Source organism: Cetorhinus maximus, chromosome 19, assembly GCF_964194155.1.
Source record: "Cetorhinus maximus chromosome 19, sCetMax3.hap1.1, whole genome shotgun sequence".
In the NCBI taxonomy this organism is placed as follows: domain Eukaryota; kingdom Metazoa; phylum Chordata; class Chondrichthyes; order Lamniformes; family Cetorhinidae; genus Cetorhinus; species Cetorhinus maximus.
Genome location: NC_135897.1, coordinates 8,605,230 through 8,624,977, shown reverse-complemented (window position 1 = coordinate 8,624,977; position 19,748 = coordinate 8,605,230). Strand labels below are relative to the sequence as shown.

Sequence of the window (19,748 nt, the reverse complement as noted above, 5' to 3'; positions counted from 1 at the left end):
CTCGATTGCCTGTGCGCGGGATTCAGCGCCACTTGACCCCCCTCCCTCTGCCATCAGCAGCCGCCTCCGAGGCTGGATAGCACTTGCCCCCGGACAACATTTCCCCCCCTCTTAGCAGTCGCCTCTGGGGCCAGGTATCAGTTTCGCCCCCCCCTCCCCCGGTGTTCCTGAGGCCTGTAAATAACGGGTGAGCTGTGGTGAACGCTGCTGTTCCCTCACCTCAGTTCCCCCAGAGTGAAGGCCGCCAAGTGCGCGTTGCCTGCACGTTGTTGTGAGACACGTCGGTGCGCTTTCCCGCTGATGTGGACGGACGACACGATGGGGTTCCAAGAGCCTGGCGGGATGGCCCTTTAATTATATGCTAATGTTTTACCGATGGCAGGAAACGCAGCCCTCAGTCAGCCGGCTGAGCGACCCATCGCGACCTGCCCTCACACCGCCGTGAAGCAGGTCGCGCCATATTTTCCACGTACGCCACTTACCAGCCTGCTGGGAAAATTCCGCCCAATGTTTCAGGCTGATGATTGATGATTGATCTGAAATGTTAAATGTGTTTCTCTCTCCACACATGTTGTCTAACCTGCTGAGTGTTTCCAGTTATTCCTGTATCCATTTTATTATTATAAAAATACTGAATATGGACGGGGGAGTGTGGGGGGGGAGATGTCGTTTGATTGTGTGGAGCATTCGCAAGTGGGCGATCATGTGATGTAACCTCCGGATACACATCCAATCAGAGTCGAGAACTCCGAATTCAATGCACACTCCATTAACATGGTGCCAAATTCACTTTCCTGCAGGCATGCTCAGGCTAAACTCTCGTGGGATGTGGCAGCTGTAATAGAAGGAAAGCGAGAGGGCTTTGGTCCAAAAGGACCCCTAGAGTGCAGCTCAGAACGACTAATCATTGAAGCTGGAGAGGGGAACAATGAGAAAGTGCACAAGATTCTCAAAACTAAATTAGTGAGTGCGGATGTTGCTGATGTCCATGGCCATATTTCACTGATCGGTGCCTCAGTAAGTATCACTTCACTTTGGAGTATGTATGAGGAACATTCATAGCAAGTAGCATTATTACCAAACTGCCTGCAAGGATCCACTCTCAGGAATGACCCACTACACTGAGAGGTGCTCGCTCCCTGCCAGGGGACTTTTGATCTCAGTTACAGCAAGTGGACCTGTCATTGCACAATGGACACTGGGGCAGCATTCCCTGCCTTCCCTTGTTGGGTGAATCAGTGCTGACTCCACACTGGGAGTGCCCTTTCAGTGGGGCAGCAAAAAAAAGGAAAATGTCTTGCATGTAAACATCACCTTGTCACATCTCTCAGAGGTCCACACACCTCTATAACAGCAGCCACTGTCCTTTCTGGGCCTCCGCTCAAAGGCATAGAGCCACATAGATGCCTCTCTGTTGAGAGAAGGAGAATGTGCTTCATGTAGCCTTATTACCATTCTAACCGATGACTATGTATCTATCCTTTCACTCTCTGGGTGTGGGGGGTGGGACAGTGAGTCAGATGCTGTCCTTTCACACTCTGGAAATGGGTGGGACAGTGGGTCAGACACTGTCCTTTCAATCTCTGGGACTGGGTGGGACAGTGGGTCAGACACTGTCCTTTCACACCCTGGGACTGGGTGGGACAGTGGATCAGACACTGTCCTTTCACTCTCTGGCACTGGGTGGTACAGTGGGACACTGTCCTTTCACTCTCTGGCACTGGGTGGTACAGTGGGTCAGACACTGTCCTTTCACACTCTGGGACTGGGTGGTACAGTGGGTCAGGGTTTTTAGGCTGACCACCAGCATAGAATTTCCTGGAGCATTGAGAGCAGGTTTGACGTGATAGGGACAGCCCCACCAGAATGTCAGCCCAGTACTCGGAGACTGTGAGTCTTCTTTCCACTCTTGGGCTCTAAGACATGGAGGAGCGGCCGACTGCACTCCCCTCAGATGCAAGTAGCGCTCTGCACGTCAACTTAATATTCATCAAGGAGGGCTGTTCAGAGTAATGCTGAAATCCATAACCATCCAAGAAAGAGGTGGGAGTAACACCACAAAGTCATCCCTTACTCCGCCATTTTGGAACCCGTTCAGGGGCAGGAGGTGCCTGTCTGAGCTGGAAGGTAGGGGAGGTAATTGGGGGTACATGTTGGTGGTGGGTGGGTCTGGGGAGTTGCACCTCACTGGAGCTGATTTCTATCTCCTCACCAGAAACCATTGATGTCTGGGAGGGGTTAAACTAATTTGGTAGGAAATTGGGCACCCACAGGACAGAGGAGAAGCAAGGTGCATAGAGGACTGGGAAAAACAAATAGCACAAACTCGGAAATGTGGTAAACATTGAGGAGTATAGTAACAGACTGCGGGAGGACATGGACAGTCTGTTAAAATGGGCCGACAAAATGGTCAGATGACATTTTTGGAAGGAAGAATGAGGAGGGGCAATATGAACTAAATGGTACGATTTTAAATGTTGTTGACCAACCATGAGGCCAGGGGGCGTAGGGATACAAACCCTTAAAGGTGGCAGGACAAGTTGAGAAGGCTATTAAAAAAAGCACATGGGATTCTTGGCTTTAATAATCGAGCCTTGAGTGTAAAAACAAGGAAGTTATGTCTTTCTAAAACACTGGTTAGGCCCTAGCTGGAGTGTTTTGTTTGATGCTGACCACTGCACATGAGGAAGGTTGTCAAGGCCTTGTAAAGGGTGCAGAAGGGATCTATTAAAATGGCACCAAGGAGGAGGGATCTCCATCATCTGGAGAGACTAGAGAAGCTTAGGTTGTTGCCTTTAGAACAGTGATGGTTAAGGATAGATTTAGTAGAGGTGTTCAAAATCATGAAAGGTTTTGATAGAGTAAATAAGGAAAAAAACTGTTTCTCACCGCAGAAGGGCCAGCAACCAAAGGACTCAGATTTAACATGATTGGCAAAAGAACCAGGGGGGGGAAATATTTTTTCACATAGCGAGTTGTTGTGACCTGGAATGCACTGTCTGAAAGGGCAGTAGAAGCAGATTCAACAGTAACGTTCAAAAGAGAATTGGAAGAAATACTCTAAGGGATAAAAATATGAAAGGGCTACGCAAAGAGCCAGTATAGACGTGACACAATGAGCCAAATGGCCTCCAATCCTGTATGTTCTTTGGCCGGAATTTTTCCCTCCCACCCCAGGGCAGGATGGAAAATCTGATGGGCCAGCCAAAGGCCCCTTGACTTTGGGCGGGAATGTCCGGACCCGCAGTGGGCAGGATGGAAAATCAAAGCATTTGATTCGGTGATTGGATGTTGATGTGATTTCCCCCATCTTACATAGCTTCAACTGAGCAATTTCTTACAGGCTGTTGGCAGCAGTATCATCGTCAACCTGCTGCTCGATAACGGAGCAAACGTGAACAAGTTGAACAATGAGGGTGTTTCTGCGCTCAACTGCTGCTGCATACTTTACTACCCTTCAAGCTCCTTTCTACACAGTGAAATCTACAGACTCTCAAACAAAAAGGTTTGTTTCACTTGAAGCCAACATCAGCTGGTGAGAATTTTCCCTGAGTACATTTTTTATTTCACAGGGCAACTGGTGAAAATGGAACACGTTTCACTTGCTGTGGGGCGTCCACACTCTGTTTAACTTAATTTACAGAGTTATTCAGAAGAATCTTCACCCAAAAAGTAGTGAGAATGTGGAAATTGCTACCGCAGGGAGTGGTGAAGTGAATAATATAGGTACATTTAAGGGTAAACTAGACAAGCATATAAGGTAATAGATGGTTACAATGGTAGAGTTAGATGAGAAAGGATGTATCCTTACACCACATTTTTTTATTTAATCTTTCATGGGATGTAGGCAAGGCTGGCATTTGTTGCCCTTAAGCTGAGTGGCTTGCCACACCTTTTCAGAGGACAGTTAAGAGTCAACCACATTGCTGTGGGTCTGGAGTCACATGTAGGCCAGACCAGGTGAAGATGGCAGATTTCCTTCCCTAAATATGACAATTGTTTCATGGTCATCATTGCTGAAACTAGCTTTTCAATTCCAGATTATGAATTAGATTTAAATTCCACCAGCTCCTGTAGTGGGATTTGAACCCATGTCCCCGAGATGGTTAGCCTGGATTGCTAGTCTGGTGCTTTTTACACTGCGCCACCATCTCCCACTTGTGAAACAAAAGAGATTGTGGTGTTGAGGGGGGGGCAAAGGGGGATATGAGAAGGAGGGTTAGTGTGAGGTCACAGTCATCTTCAGTGGTTTCAGTGCCACTACAGACTGTGACTTTACCATCTTCTCCATCAGGGCAAGGACATAGAGCCATACCTCTCACTGCCAATTCAGTGCTGTTGCCACTGGCTACCCTTCACCTTCTCCTGCAATAAAGGCAAAGCGTCTCAGTGAGCCTGGTGCGATTTGTTTCAGTGGTGCAGCTGCCATGGCTGAAGAGCTGATGGTGCCTGCAAGCTGTGTGATGTGGTATGAGGCTTGCAGCAGTGTGAAGTGAATGATGGTGTGGTGCAGCATATGAATGCCACGTATGGGCCCTGATTGATAGAGACTGTTGGTGCGTGAGTAATGGGGGTATGGTGCATTGAGCAGTGTGCAAGGCTGGTGGCACAGTTGATAGGACATGGCATTGGAAGATGCATTCACTAACCTTGACTACTCTTGTGAGGCCATTGAACTTCTTGCAGACCCAGTCCTCAGGGCGGAACAGCTGGCATTGATTGGCACAGCAATTTGGTCCTGCTGCCTTCTGAGAGTGTGTTTGGAGCCTGTCCTGGCCTCTTGTGGTTGATGGCCCCTCTCCTCCTCTGCACCTCCTCCACCAAGAACTTCAGTGCAATGTAGGAGTATCTTGGAGCCACTCCCTGCCATGCTGTGCCACAATGCACCTCTCCTTTAAGAGATGCAGGCTAGCATTAAAATTGATCTAGCCTCTCATGATTTTGCGCCTTGTACTCAAGCATGCAGCCACTCAACTGTGTGGTTAGGACGGGCTGTACATAGCGGTCATATAAATGAGGTGGCAGCACATTGCTTTGGAAGCAGCAGGTGTGGGTTGCAGCATGCATTGTGATCCTCACACCGGTTTTTGGGCCTCATTGGATTTTGCAGCCTTTGCTCTTAGCTAGACAAGCTTGTGCTAACAGCAGCAATGTTTTGTCTGGATGGTTTATACTCGTGCCGAATGCAGAGCTTGAGTCAAAATGATAATGAAGCCTCAGGTCAGAGTAGACTGATGGTGCTATAATTGGCCGGATTGGATTTGTCCTGCTTTTTGTGTATGGGACATACCTGGGCAATTTTCCACATAGCCGGGTCAATGCCAGTGTTGTACTTGAACAGCTTGGCTAGGGGCGCGGCAAGTTCTGGAGCACTCATCAGGTCAAACATGGGCAAGGAAACCTCCTGCTGATTACCACCTCCCTCAGCTGATGATTCAGTGCTCCTCCATGTTGAACATCACTTGGAGGAAGCACTGAGGGTCGCAAAGGCACAGAATGCACTCTGGGTGGGGGACTTCAATGTCCATCACCAAGAGCGGCTCAGTAGCACTGCAATTGACCAAGTTGGTCGAGTCCTAAATGACATAGCTGCTAGACTGGGTCTGCGGCAGGTGGTGAGGGAACCAATGAGAGGGAAAAACATACCTGGCCTCATCCTCACCAACCTGCCCACCGCAGATGCATCTGTCCATGACAGTATCGGTAGGAGTGACCACCTCACAGTCCTTGTGGAAATGAAGTCCCGCCTTCACATTGAGGATACCCTCTATCATGTTGTGTGGCACTACCACTGTGCTAAATGGGATAGATTTCAAACAGACCTAGAAACTCAAGACTGGGCATCCATGAGGCGCTGTGGGTCATCAGCAGCAGCAGAATTGTACTCGAACACAATCTGTAACCTCATGGCCCGGCACATCCCCCACTCTACCATTACCATCAAGCCAGGGGATCAACCCTGGTTCAATGAAGAGTGCAGGAGGGCATGCCAGGAGCACCACCAGGCATACCTAAAAATGAGGTGTCAACCAGGTGAGGCTATAACATAGGACTGCTTGTGTGCCAAACAGCATAAGCAGCAAGTGATAGGCAAGGCTAAGCGATCCCACAACCAACGGATCAGATCTAAGCTCTGCAATCCTGCCACATCCAGTCGTGAATGGTGAGGGACAATTAAACAACTCACTGGAGGAGGAGGCTCCACAAATATCTCCATCCTCAATGATGGAGGAGCCCAGCACAGCAGTGCAAAGGATAAGGCTGAAGCATTTGCTACAATCTTCAGCCAGAAGTGCTGAGTGGATGATCCATCTCGGCCCCTCCTAAGGGCCCCAGCATCACAGGTGCCAGTCTTCAGCCAATTCAACTCACTCCACATGATATCAAGAAAAGGCTGAAGGCACTGGATACTGCAAAGGCTATGGGGCCCTGACAATATTCCAGCAATAGTACTGAAGACTTGTGCTCCAGAACTTGCCACACCCCTAGCCAAGCTGTTCAAGTACAGCTACAACACTGGCATCTGCCCGGCTATGTGGAAAATTGCCCAGGTATGTCCCGTACAGAAAAAGCAGGACAAATCCAACCCGGCTAATTATCGCACCATCAGTCTACTCTCCATCATCAGTAAAATGATGGAAGGGGTCATCAAGGTGCTATCAAGAGGCACTTCCTTAGCAATAACCTGCTCACTGACGGTCAGCTTGGGTTCTGCCAGGATCACACAGCTCCTGACCTCATTACAGCATTGATTCAAACAAGGACAAAAGAGCTGAACTCCAGAGTTGAGGTGAGAGTGACTGCCCTCGACATCAAGGAAGCATTTGGCTGAGTGTGGCATCAAGGTGCCCTAGTAAAACTGGAGTCAATGGGAATCAGGGGGAAAACTCTCCAATGGTTGGAGTCATAAAGGAAGATGGTTGTGGTTGTTGGAGGTCAATCCTCTCAGCTCCAGCACATCACTGCAGGAGTTCCTCAGGGTAGTGTCCTCGGCCCAACCATTTTCAGCTGCTTCATCAATGACCTTCCTCCCATCATAAGGTCAGAAGTGGGGATGTTCACTGATGATTGTACAGTGTTCAGCATCAGTTGTGACTCTTCAGATGAAGCAGTCCATGTCCAAAAGCAGCAAGACCTGGACAATATCTAGACTTGGGCTGACAAGTGGTAAGTAACATTCGCTCCACACAAGTGCCAGGCAATGACCATCTCCAACAAGAGAGAATCCAACCATTGCCTCTTGACATTCAATGGCGTTACCATCATTGAATCCCCCATTGGGGATTACTATTGACCAGAAACTGAACTGTGGTTAAAAGAGCAGGTAAAAGGCTAGGAATCTTGCAGTGAGTAACTCACCTACTGACTCCCCAAAGCCTGACCACCAACTACAAGGGTCAAGTCAGGAGTGTGATGGAATACTCTCCATCTGCCTGGATGAGTGCAGCTCCAACAACACTCAAGAAGCTTGACACCATCCAGGGCAAAGTAGCCTGGTTGATTAGCACCACATCCACAAACATTCACTCCCTCCACCACCAACGCACAGTAGCAGCAGTGTGCATCATCTACAAGATGCACTGCAGGAACTCAGCAAGCCTCCTTAGACAGCACCTTCTAAACCCATGACCACTACCATCTGGAAGGACAAGAGCAGCAGATAGATGGGAACACCACCACCTGGAAGTTCCCCTCCAAGTCATTCACCAACCTGACTTGGAAATATATCGCCATTCCTTTACTGTTGCTGGGTCAAAATCCTGGAACTCCCTTCCTAACAGCACTGTGGGTGTACCTACACCACATGGACTGCAGCAGTTCAAGAAGGCAGCTCACCACCACCTTCTCAAGGGCAATTATGGATGAGCAATAAATTCTGGCCCAGCCAGCGAAGCCCACGCCCCATGGATGAATTAAAAAAAAAGCTTTAAGAACCAGTTTTTGAAGTGTGCTGCATTATGTTCCTTTTGGCTAGTTTATGCTCACATATGCGTCATCCTGCCTGGCCTAATGCTCCAGTGCAGAGCCTTCCAAAGTGGGAGCACAGGAAGTTCAGATGCTGGCGTAATTTTACCAAACCTTGACCCTCCCCTCTGTTGCACTCCAAACTAATAGGGCTGAAACAGTCGAGGTCATGAATTAAATAAGCCACTTTCTGTGATATGCGTCCCTGCTATGGGACTGAAAATGGCAAATCATGAAATGTAAACCCAAACTTTACTTCCAAATTGACCCCATGCTTTCTCCTAGGTCCAAAACAAAAGTGTCTCAATTTAATCTTGTTGGGTATCTTGCGCCAGGAACTCAGTCTTTTGCTCAGGTTTCTCACTGGGGAGTTTATTGTTGCGCACCTTGCGGTGACCTCACCTTGTATTCCTTTTCCTAACAGGCCCAGCTGTCTGCTGCTAGAGCCCTAGAGAGGGAGGAAACGCAGGAGGAAACAGATGATGAACTGACCACCCAGGTGAAGATGGCCAAAAAAATCTCAATTCACGACAGTAAACTCAGAATGGACAGCATAAGCTTCAAGAAGCTTACAGCCGTTACACTGTCGCTAGAAAACACAAGTAAGCTGAAATGGCCAGTGGAAAGGCAGGCGGCGCAGGAGGAGAGTCTGAATTTCGAAGAGCCTACGGAGGAGGAAGGTTCAGTCCTTGATACTGACGAGGATACTGAGAGCCTACTGTCACCATCAGCAGGGCCTCCCTCAACTACTAACTTTGGTTCTTCACAGAGCGTCCGTCACTTTCAATTCAATGTCACTGGGCAACAGCTGCAACATGCAGCTCAAGCCTTAAGTAGGAACCAGCATTTTAAGAGCTCGGCTGAGAAATTCTTGGGGGTGCCTGATTCCACGCACAATGAGAGAGTATGGAGAATGGCAGCGGTAAAATCTCGGTAGGTGCGACAAGAGCAACCATTTGTCTCACTTGTGTTCCTGGGGCTCTTGTACTGAAGGCAAACAACTAAACACAACCCAAAACACATTACCCACCAACACACTTGACCCAGATCACTGTAAACTGATGACCATGCAAGATGTTTTTCCTCAGTTTCTGCCCTCCCCACCCCTCCATCTTCTCATTGCCTGATGGGAGCACCAACTCAAGCAGAGGGTACAAATTCATGACAGGTTGCCCCTGCATACTTCTAGTGCCTAGTAGTGAGTGGCTGCCATGAGGAATGACTCCAGTTGCACACCAAGTGCCCTCATCTGACCACCATCTGCAGTGCAAACCCAAGGCTGCTTATTTTCTTGGCTCAATAACTCTAGGGTCCTGAGGCCCACTGTTGTGCCATTACTGTAAACACCCAAGTCTACACCTGCTAACTCAACATAGGGATCAAACGTGCAGCTTTCCTGCATAGGCCCTTTCCAGTCAGAGTCCTACTCTCCCCTCCCCATTCCTAAATACAGTGTTAAGGCTAAATTATCCTCACACTCTCCCCTGCCCCATTACTAATTGCACTGACCTCTCTGCAGTCAAATTAACTCTTCCTTGCTCCATTACTAGAGTACATGTCCAGTGTGGCTCCATTTAGTTTGGCCCTTTGTTCCAATGCGCCTGCATTAAAATGTGTTAATCCTTGACTTATCATAATTATCATGGACTAAATGATAGCACAATTCTATTTTTTTCATATGTGTTGCCATTCCTAGACATCAGAAGAGAAGAGAAATTATTAGCCTGCTTCTCCACAGAGGGGCTGATCCCAATAATTCCACAATTCCGATGCCACCACTCTATTTCCCTATATTGGCAGGGGACCTCAAAGCAATCAAGTTACTACTGGAGAACAAAGCAGACCCAAACTTCCAACTTCAGGTAATGCACTAAACTTTCAAAGCAGCACAATGAAGGGAATAGCCACCACTGACGTGATTGGATGCCGTGATGTGTTAACAAAGCACAGGTGACAGTATGACTAGGGCCAAGGCTCTGAGGTGTCATGCAGTCTTGAAACTCAACAATAATTTGCATTTATACCGGTGCTTACCAATCCTTTTCCCGCTGTGACCCCATATTAATCCTTGAAAATTGCCACGGCCCCAGAGTGAAAGCAGGGTGGTGGGCTAGAGCTGTGGGGAGTGAGGGTGGTGGTGGGGGAGGTGGGATTTCTGAGAGCAATGGTCGGGGTCTGGTAGTGAGATTGAGTGTGGTGGGCAATGTTTAAACTTGAGGGTTTTTTTTAAAGAAAACATTTACCTTTTCACAGGATTTTTTTTTTGCAGCAGGAATCAGGCCTTGAAGATCTGTTCATTATCCATGCCCCCCACCCCCCATTAGAAAAAAATTGAGAGGATTTAAAGCAACCTCGCAGCTGTTCAGTCATGGCAGCCATAGCTACCTTGGAGCTCACGACCCCAAAATCCCATCTCGTGACCCCACTGGGGTTCGTGACCCACAGTTTGGGAAACCCCAATGTAAACAATGTGTTTAACATCATAAAGTGGCCCAAAGCACTTCTCAATGATGTAATCAGAAAAATTGAATGGAGAACCAAAGATGGAATTTTTAGAATGGTTGACAAAAAAAATCCTTGGATAAATTGACGGGTTCTAAGAGGCGAAAGGGAATTGGAATGGGACAGGTAAAGTGGGAGGTGTAAATGGAAATAGCAGAATCATTACCAACAGTTGCTGTCTGAAAAAATGGGAGCAGTAGTCATGAAATTGTTGAACTCAATGTTGAGGCTAGATGACTGTGAAGTGCTTAATCAAAAGATGAGGAGCAGGGTAGGAAGCCAATGACAGAGAGGCCAGAGTGGGAATGGGGCAGAGACCACAAAGGACAAGTGACAAGAATCTCGGGGCCATTGCTTGCGAACTGAAAGGAGGCGTCCTGCAAAGTCGTCACCCAGACTGTTTGCTCTTCCCGTTGTACGGCAGACCACATGGTGTGCAGTCAATACAGGATACTAATTTTCAAGAAGTATAACTAAATCACCATTTCATCTGGAAGGAGTGTTTGGGCCATTGGCTGATGGGAAGGGAGGAGATAAAGGGGAGGTGCCTCTTCCTGTACACTTGCATAGCAAGGTGCTGAGGTAAGGAAGGGACTTTACAGGTGACTGAAAAGTGGACCAGGATGTCATGGAGGGGATGACACTTTCGAAGTGTAGCCGCTGTTATAATGGAGGAAATCTTCCACACAGCAATGCTCCAAAACAGCAGCAGTTAAGGGCCAGGTAACAAAAACAAAAATTGCTGGAAAAACTCATCAGGTCTGACAGCATTTGTGGAGAGGAAGACAGAGTTAACGTTTCGAGTCCGAAAGGGCCAGGTAATTTTTCCTTTTGTTGATGGAAATCAAAGGGTAAATATTGGCCATGAAGCAGGGGGAAATAGTACCTTAGGATCTTTTAGACCCAGCTGAGAGCACAGCCTTGGTTTAAGGTCTCATCTGCAAATGGCACCTCGGACAGTGCAGCAGCCGAGGTCATGTGCTCAAGTCTCTGGAATGGGAACTTGAACCAATGACCTTCTGACTCAGAGGCGAGGGTGAGGCACAGAGGACAGGGGAGTGGCAAAGGTAGGGGCTTTTTTTTAGCTCCCAGGGTTGACCCTGGAATAGGGAGCAGTTTTGGTTGAAGAGAGGGAGGCCCAATAGCGTTTAATGCGGCGATGGATGGCAAATCCAGATGTGCACCAGATGCGCTTTACCTCAGAGGGTTGAGATCTTTGGAATTTGCTAATGTAGAGGGTGGTGCTTGCTCAGTAGCTGAGTGTATTCAAGCGTGAGATCAATAGGTTTTGGGCTCTAAGGGATTGAAAGGAAATGGGGATTGAATGGGAAAAGTGGAATTGGGGTTGAAGTTCAGCTGTGATCCTAATGAGTGACGAAGCAGGTTCACGGGACCATAAGGTCATAAGAAATAGGAGCAGGAGTTTACCATCCAGCCCAGTGAGCCTGCCTCAACTCCAGGAGGAGTGACTGGGGTGGGAGACAGCAGATGATTTGCTGGGGCCAAGGACACAAAGGCAGAAGTTGGGGAATGGCTGAGCAAATCCATGGTTGTAAAAGGATTGTAGGAAATGGAAAGCCAAAAGTTAGGTCATGGGGAGTTGCAAAGTGCTGATCTAAATGGCTTGAAGGGGAGTTTTTTCCAAAAGCAAAACAGAGGAAGTGGGTTGGATGGGGTAGGGGTGTGTGGTGTGGTGAGGGTTACAGGAACTTGAATAGAGATGGGTTAATTAATGATCAGGACCGAGGGGATAAAAAGTTCACAGGAGATGCAAGCTGAAGGGTGGATATTAGTGCTTAGATGGAGGAAAGATTTTGGAGTTCAAAGGCCATTTGAATGAGAGGTCAAGGGGAGTTGAAATGGACGTTGAGTTTGCTGACTTTGAGGTGTCATTCAGGGCAGGGGCTGAGGGAGGACGAGGGAGGTTATCTCGGGAATGGGGCTTAGGAATGGTAGGGGAAGAATTTATTAAAGAAGAGGTGAGAAGGGTGGAACAAGAGACAGGCGTGAGGAGGAGAAGGTGCCAGTAGAGTAGGGAGAGAGACCAGGGTGCCATTTGATGATGAAGGCCACACCATCACTGTAATAGGTTGGAGAAGGCAGGGGGGGGAGGAGAAAGTGCAGAGGGGAAGGGTGAGGCTACAGGATGAGTGAGATATTGCCACCGTGAGCCAGGATATCAATGGAGACGCCACGATATGGCTGGCGATGGAAGGGACGCTGTGTGCAAGTTACTGATATTCATTGGAAAGGCAGAGTAGGATGGAGATTTTTGATTCCTTGAGAGAATCCAGGAGGGCAGTGTGATCGGGGGAGTCAGGGAGGGGAAGTCTGTGAGGGTGAATTAGTTGGGGGGAAGGGGGAGAATGAGGGGAGGTTAGTCACTGTGGGAGGGGGGAGAATGAGGGGAGGTTAGTCACTGTGGGAGGGGAGGGAATGAGGGGAGGTTAGTCACTGTGGGAGAGGAGAGAATGAGGGGAGGTTACTCACTGTGGGAGGGGGGAGGATGAGGGGAGGTTAGTCACCGAGGAGGGGGGAGAATGAGGGGAGGTTAGCCACTGTGGGAGGGGGAAAAATGAGGGGAGGTTAGTCGCTGTGGGAGGGGAGAGAATGAGGGGAGGTTAGTCACTGTGGGAGGGGGGAGAACGTGGCGACGTTAGTCACTGTGGGAGGGGGGAGAATGAGGGGAGGTAAGTCACTGTGGGAGGGGGGAAAATGAGGCGAGGTTAGTCACTGTGCAATGGGAGAGAATGTGGCGAAGGTAGTCACTGTGGGAGAGGGGAGAATGAGGGGAGGTAAATCACTGTGGGAGGGGGGAGAATGTGGCGAGGTTAGTCACTGTGGGAGAGGGGAGAATGAGGGGAGGTTAGCCACTGTGTGAGGGGGGAGAATGAGGGGAGGTTAGTCACTGTGGAGGGGCGAGAATGAGGGGAGGTTAGTCACTGTGGCAGAGGGGAGAATGAAGGGAGGTTAGTCACTGTGGAGGGGCGAGAATGAGGGGAGGTTAGTCACTGTGGAGGGGGGAGAATGAGGGGAGGTTAGTGACAGTGGGCGGGGGAAGAATGAGGGGAGGTTAGTCACTGTGGGAGGGGAGAGAATGAGGGGAGGTTAGTCACTGTGGGAGAGGAAAGAATGAGGGGAGGTTAGTCACTGTGGGAGGAGGGAGAATGTGGCGAGGTTAGTCACTGTGGGAGAGGTGAGAATGAGGGGAGGTTAGTCACTGTGGGAGGGGGGAGAATGAGGGGAGGTTAGTCACTGTGGAGGGGCGAGCATATGGGGAGGTTAGTCACTGTGGGAGGGGAGAGAATGAGGGGAGGTTAGTCACTGTGGAGGGGGGAGAATGAGGGGAGGTTAGTCACTGTGGGAGGGGGGAGAATGAGGGGAGGTTAGTCACTGTGGGAGGGGGAAAATGAGGGGAGGTTAGTCACTGTGGGAGGGGGGAGAATGAGAGGAGGTTAGTGACTGTGGGAGAGGGGAAAATGAGGGGAGGTTAGTCACTGTGGGAGGGGGGAGAATGAGGGGAGGTTAGTCACTTTGGGAGGGGAGAAAATGAGGGGAGGTTAGTCACTGTGGAGGGGGGAGAATGAGGCGAGGTTAGTCACTGTGGGAGGGGGAAGAATGAGGGGAGGTTAGTCACTGTGGGAGGGGAGAGAATGAAGGGAGGTTAGTCACTGTGGGAGGGGGGGAAATGTGTTGTTAGTCACTGTGGGAGGGGGGAGAATGAGGGGAGGTTAGTCACTGTGGGAGGGGGGAAAAGGTGGCAAGGTTAGTCACTGTGGGAGGGGGGGAGAATGTGGCGAGGTTAGTCACTGTGGGAGAGGGGAGAATGAGGGGAGGTAAGTCACTGTGGGAGGGGGGAGAATGTGGCGAGGTTAGTCACTGTGGGAGGGAGGAGAATGAGGGGAGGTTAGTCACTGTGGGAGAGGGGAGAAAGAGGGGAGGTTAGTCATTGTGGGAGGGGGGAGAATATGGGGAGGTTAGTCACTGTGGGAGGGGGAAAATGAGGGGAGATTATTCACTGTAGAGGGGGAAGAATGAGGGGATGTTAGTGACTGTGGGAGGGCGGAGAATGAGGGGAGGTTAGTCACTGTGGGAGGGGGGAGAATGAGGGGAGGTTAGGCACTGTGGAAGGGGGAGGATGAGGGGGAGAAAATGAGGGGAGGTTAATCACTGGGAGGGGGGAATGAGGGGAGGTTAGTCACTGTGGGAGGGGGAAAATGAGGGGAGCTTATTCACTGTAGAGGGGGAAGAATGAGGGGAGGTTATTCACTGTGGGAGGAGGGAGAATGAGGGGAGGATAGTCACTGTGGGAGAGGGGAGAATGAGTGGAGGTTAGTCACTGTGGGAGAGGGGAGAATGCGGGGCGTTTAGTCACTGTGGAGGGGGGAGAATGAGGGGAGGTTAGTCACTGTGGAGTGGGGGAGAATTATTGGAGGTTAGTCACTGAGGGAGAGGGGAGAAAGAGGGGAGGTTAGTCACTGTCGAGGGAGGGAGAATGTGGGGAGGTTAGTCACTGTGGAGGGGGGAGAATGAGGGGAGGTTAGTCACTGAGGAGGGAGTTGAATGAGGGGCGGTTAGTCACTGTTGGAGAGGGAGAATAAGGGGAGTTTACTCACTGTGGGAGAGGGGAGAATGAGGGGACGTTAGTGACTGTGGAGGGTGGAGAATTAGGGAAGGTTAGTCACTGTGGAGGGGGAGATTGAGGGGAGGTTAGTCACTGTGGAGGGGGAAAATGAGGGGAGGTTAGTCACTGTGGGAGGGGGGAGAATGAGGGGAGGGTAGTCACTGTGGAGGGGGAGAATGAGGGAAGGATGGTCTCTGTGGGAAGGGGGAGAATGAGGGGAGGTTAGTCACTGTGGGAGTTGGGAGAATGAGGGTAGGATAATCACTGTGGGAGAGGGGAGATTGAGGGCAGGTTAGTCACTGTGGGAGGAGGGAGAATGAGGGTAGGATAATCACTGTGGGAGAGGGGAGATTGAGGGCAGGTTAGTCACTGTGGGAGGGGGGAGAATGAGGTGAGATTAGTCACTGTGGAGTGGGGAGAATGAGGGGAGGTTAGTCACTGTGGGAGGGGGGAGAATGAGGGGAGGTTATTCACTGTGGCAGGAGGGAGAATGAGGGGAGGATAGTCACTGTGGGAGAGGAGAGAATGAGTGGAGGTTAGTCACTGTGGGAGATGGGAGAATGAGGGGAGATTATTCATTGTGGGAGTGGAGAGAATGAGGGGAGGTTAGTCACTGTGGAGGGCAGAGAATGAGGTGAGGTTAGTCACTGAGGGAGGGGGAGAATAGGGGAGGTTACCCACTTGTGGGAGGGGGGAGAATGAGGGGAGGTTAGTCACTGTGGGAGGGGGGAGAATGAGTGGAAGTTAGTCACTGTGGAGGGGGGAGAATGAGGGGAGGTTAGTCACTGAGGAGGGAGTAGAATGAGGGGAGGTTAGTAACTGGGAGGGTGGAGATTGTGGGGAGGATAGTCACTGTGGGAGGGGGAGAATAAGGGGAGTTTACTCATTGTGGGAGGGGGGAGAATGAGGGGAGGATAGTCACTGTGTGAGAGGGGAGAATGAGGGGAGGTTAGTCACTGTGCAGGGGGGAGAATGAGGGGATGTTAGTGACTGTGGAGGGGGGAGAATTAGGGAAGGTTAGTCACTGTGGAGGGGGAGATTGAGGGGAGGTTAGTCACCGTGGGAGGGGGGAGAATGAGGGGAGGTTAGTCACTGTGGAGTGGGAGAATGAGGGGAGGTTGGTCTCTGTGGGAAGGGGGAGAATGAGGGGAGGTTAGTCACTGTGGGAGTTGGGAGAATGAGGGGAGGATAATCACTGTGGGAGAGGGGAGATTGAGGGGAGGTTATTCACTGTGGGAGGAGGGAGAATGATGGGAGGATAGTCACGGTGGGAGAGGGGAGAATGAGTGGAGGTTAGTCACTGTGGGAGAGGGGAGAATGATGGGCGTTTAGTCACTGTGGAGGGGGGAGAATGAGGGGAGGTTAGTCACTGTGGAGTGGTGGAGAATTATTGGAGGTTAGTCACTGTGGGAGCGGGGAGAAAGAGTGGAGGTTAGTCACTGTCGAGGCAGGGAGAAAGTGGGGAGGTTAGTCACTGTGGAGGGGGCAGAATGTGGCGAGGTTAGTCACTGTGGAGGGGGTAGAATGTGGTGAGGTTAGTCACTGTGGGAGGGGGTGAATAAGGGGAGGTTAGGTACTGTGGGAGGGGGAGAATGAGGGGAGGTTAGTCACTGTGGGAGGGGGGAGAATGAGGGGAGGTTTGTCACTGTAGGAGGGGGGAGAATGAGGGGAGGTTAGTGACTGCGGGAGGGGGGAGAATGAGGGGAGGTTAGTCACTGTGTGAGGGGGGAGAATCAGGGGAGGTTAGTCACTGTGGGAGGGGGGAGAATGAGGGGAGGTTCGTCACTGTGGAGGGGAGTGAATGAGCGGAGGTTAGTCATTGTGGGAGGGGGGAGAATGAGGTGAAATTGGTCACTGTGGAGGGGGGAGAATGAGGGGAGGTTAGTCACTGTGGGAGGGGATTGAATGAGGGGAGGTTCATCACTGTGGGAGGGGAGAGAATGAGGGGAGGTTAGTCACTGTGGAGGGGGGAGAATGAGGGGAGGTTAGTCACTGTGGGAGGGGGGAGAATGAGGAGAGGTTAGTCACTGAGGAGGGAGTAGAATGAGGGGAGGTTAGTCACTGTGGGAGGGTGGAGAATGAGGGGACGATAGTCACTGGGGGAGGGGGAGAATGAGGGGAGGTTAGTCACTGTGGGAGGGGGGAGAATGAGGGGTGTTTAGTCACCGTTGGCGGGGGAGAAAGAGGGGAGGTTAGTCACTGTGGAGGGGGGAGAATGAGGGGAGGTTAGTCACTGAGGAGGGAGTAGAATGAGGGGAGGTTAGTCACTGAGGGAGGGGTGAGAATGAGGGGAGGTTAGTCATTGCGGGAGACGGGAGAGTGAGGGGAGGTTAGTGACTGTGGGAGGGGAGATAATGAGGTGAAATTAGTCACTGTGGAGGCGGGAGAATGAGGGAAGGTTAGTCACTGTGGGAGGGGGGAGAATGAGGGGAGGATAGTCACGGGGGGTGGGGGAGAATGAGGGGAGGTTAGTCACTGAGGAGGGAGTAGAATGAAGGGAGGTTAGTCACTGTGGGAGGGGGAGGATGAGGGGAGGTTAGTCACTGAGGAGGGAGTAGAATGAGGGGAGGATAGTCACTGAGGGAGGGGAGAGAATGAGGGGAGGTTAGTCACTGAGGAGGGGGGAGAATGAGGGGAGGTTAGTCACTGTGGGAGTGGGGAGAATGAGGGGAGGTTAGTCACAGTGGAGGGGATAATGAGGGGAGTTTAGTCACTGTGGAGAGGGGCGAGGATGAGGGGAGGTAAGTCATTGAGGATGTAGTAGAATGAGGGGAGGTTCGTCACTGAGGGAGGGTGGAGAATGAGGGAAATTTAGTCACTGAGGATGGCGGAGAATGAGGGGAGGTTAGTCACTGAGGAGGGGGGAGAATGAGGGGAGGTTAGTCACTGTGGAGGAGGGAGAATAAGGGGAGGTTAGTCACTTTGGAGGGGGGAGAATGAGGGGAGGGTAGTCACTGTGGAGAAGGGAGAATGAGGGGAGGTTAGTCACTGAGGAGGGGGGAGAATGAGGGGAGGTTAGTCACTGTGGGAGGGCGGAGAATGAGGTGAGGTTATTCACTGTGGAGGGGGGAGAATGAGGGTAGGTTAGTCACTGAGGAGGGAGTAGAATGAGGGGAGGTTAGTCACTGGGAGGGTGGAGAATGAGGGGAGGATAGTCACTGAGGAGGGAGTAGAACGAGGGGAGGTTAGTCACTGTGGGAGGGGGAGAATAAGGGGAGTTTACTCACTGTGGGAGGGGGGAGAATGAGGGGATATTAGTGTCTGTGGAGGGGGGAGAATTAGGGGAGGTTAGTCACTGTGGAGGGGGAGAATGAGGGGAGGTTAGTCACTGTGGAGGGGGAGAATGAGGATAGGTTAGTTACTGTAGGAGGGGGGAGAATGAGGGGAGGTTGGTCTCTGTGGGAAGGGGGAGAATGACGGGAGGTTAGTCACTGTGGGAGTTGGGAGAATGTGGGGAGGATAGTCACTGTGGGAGAGGGGAGAATGAGTGGAGGTTAGTCACTGTGAGAGGGGGGAGAATGAGGTGAGATTAGTCACTGTGGGAGGGGGGAGAATGAGGGGAGGTTAGTCACTGAGGAGGGAGTAGAATGAGGGGAGGTTAGTCACTGTGGGAGAGGGAGAATAAGGGGAGTTTACTCACTGTGGGATGGGGGAGAATGAGGGGATATTAGTGTCTGTGGAGGGGGGAGAATTAGGGGAGGTTAGTCACTGTTGAGGGGGAGAATGAGGGGAGGTTTGTCACTGTGGAGGGGGAGAATGAGGGTAGGTTAGTTACTGTGGGAGGGGGGAGAATGAGGGGAGGTTGGTCTCTGTGGGAAGGGGGAGAATGAGGGGAGTTTAGTCACTGTGGGAGTTGGGAGAATGAGGGGAGGATAGTCACTGTGGGAGAGGGGAGAATGAGGGGAGGTTAGTCACTGTGGGAGGGGGGAGAATGAGGTGAGATTAGTCACTGTGGAGGGGGGAGAATGAGGGGACGTTAGTCACTGTGGGAGGGGGGAGAATGAGGGGAGGTTATTCACTGTGGGAGGAGGGAGAATGAGGGGAGGATAGTCACTGTAGGAGAGGGGAGAATGAGGGGCGTTTAGTCACTGTGGACAGGGGAGAATGAGGGGAGGTTAGTCACTGTGGAGTGGGGGAGAATGAGTGGAAGTTAGTCACTGAGGGAGAGGGGAGAAAGAGGGGAGGGTAGTCACTGTCGATGGAGGTTGAATGGGGGGAGGTTAGTCACTGTGGAGGGGTGAGAATGTGGGGAGGTTAGTCACTGTGGGAGGGGAGAGAATGAGGGGAAGTTATTCATTGTGGAAGGGGGGAGAGTGAGGGGATGTTATTCCATGTGGTAGAGAGGGGAGAATGAGGGGAGGTTACTCACTGTGCGAGGGGGAGAATGAGGGGAGGTTAGTCATTGTAGAGTGTTGGCGATTGACGGGAGGTTAGTCACTGTGGGTCGGGGAGAATGAGGGGAGGTTAGTAACTGTAGAGGGGGGGAGAATGAGGGGAGGTGAGTCACTGTGGGAGGGGGAGAAAAGGGGAGGTTAGTCACTGTGGAAGGGGGGAGAATGAGGCGAGATTAGTCAACGTGGAGGGGGGAGAATGAGGGGAGGTTAGTCACTGTGGGAGGGGGGAGAATGAGGGGAGGTTAGTCACTGCGGGAGGGGGG

General features: G+C 51.0%; 1 protein-coding gene across 1 annotated transcript in view; it reads left to right on the top strand.

Moving 5' to 3' along the window:
• The window catches only part of ankmy1 (ankyrin repeat and MYND domain containing 1), a 177,170-nt gene that overhangs the window by 16,175 nt on the left and 141,247 nt on the right, over nucleotides 1-19,748 (top strand). The window contains exons 4-7 of the mRNA XM_078564626.1: nucleotides 801-1,017; nucleotides 3,344-3,505; nucleotides 8,390-8,898; nucleotides 9,662-9,827. Of these exons, the coding sequence (XP_078420752.1) occupies nucleotides 801-1,017; nucleotides 3,344-3,505; nucleotides 8,390-8,898; nucleotides 9,662-9,827 (1,054 nt within the window). The remainder of the gene's footprint in view (nucleotides 1-800; nucleotides 1,018-3,343; nucleotides 3,506-8,389; nucleotides 8,899-9,661; nucleotides 9,828-19,748) is intronic.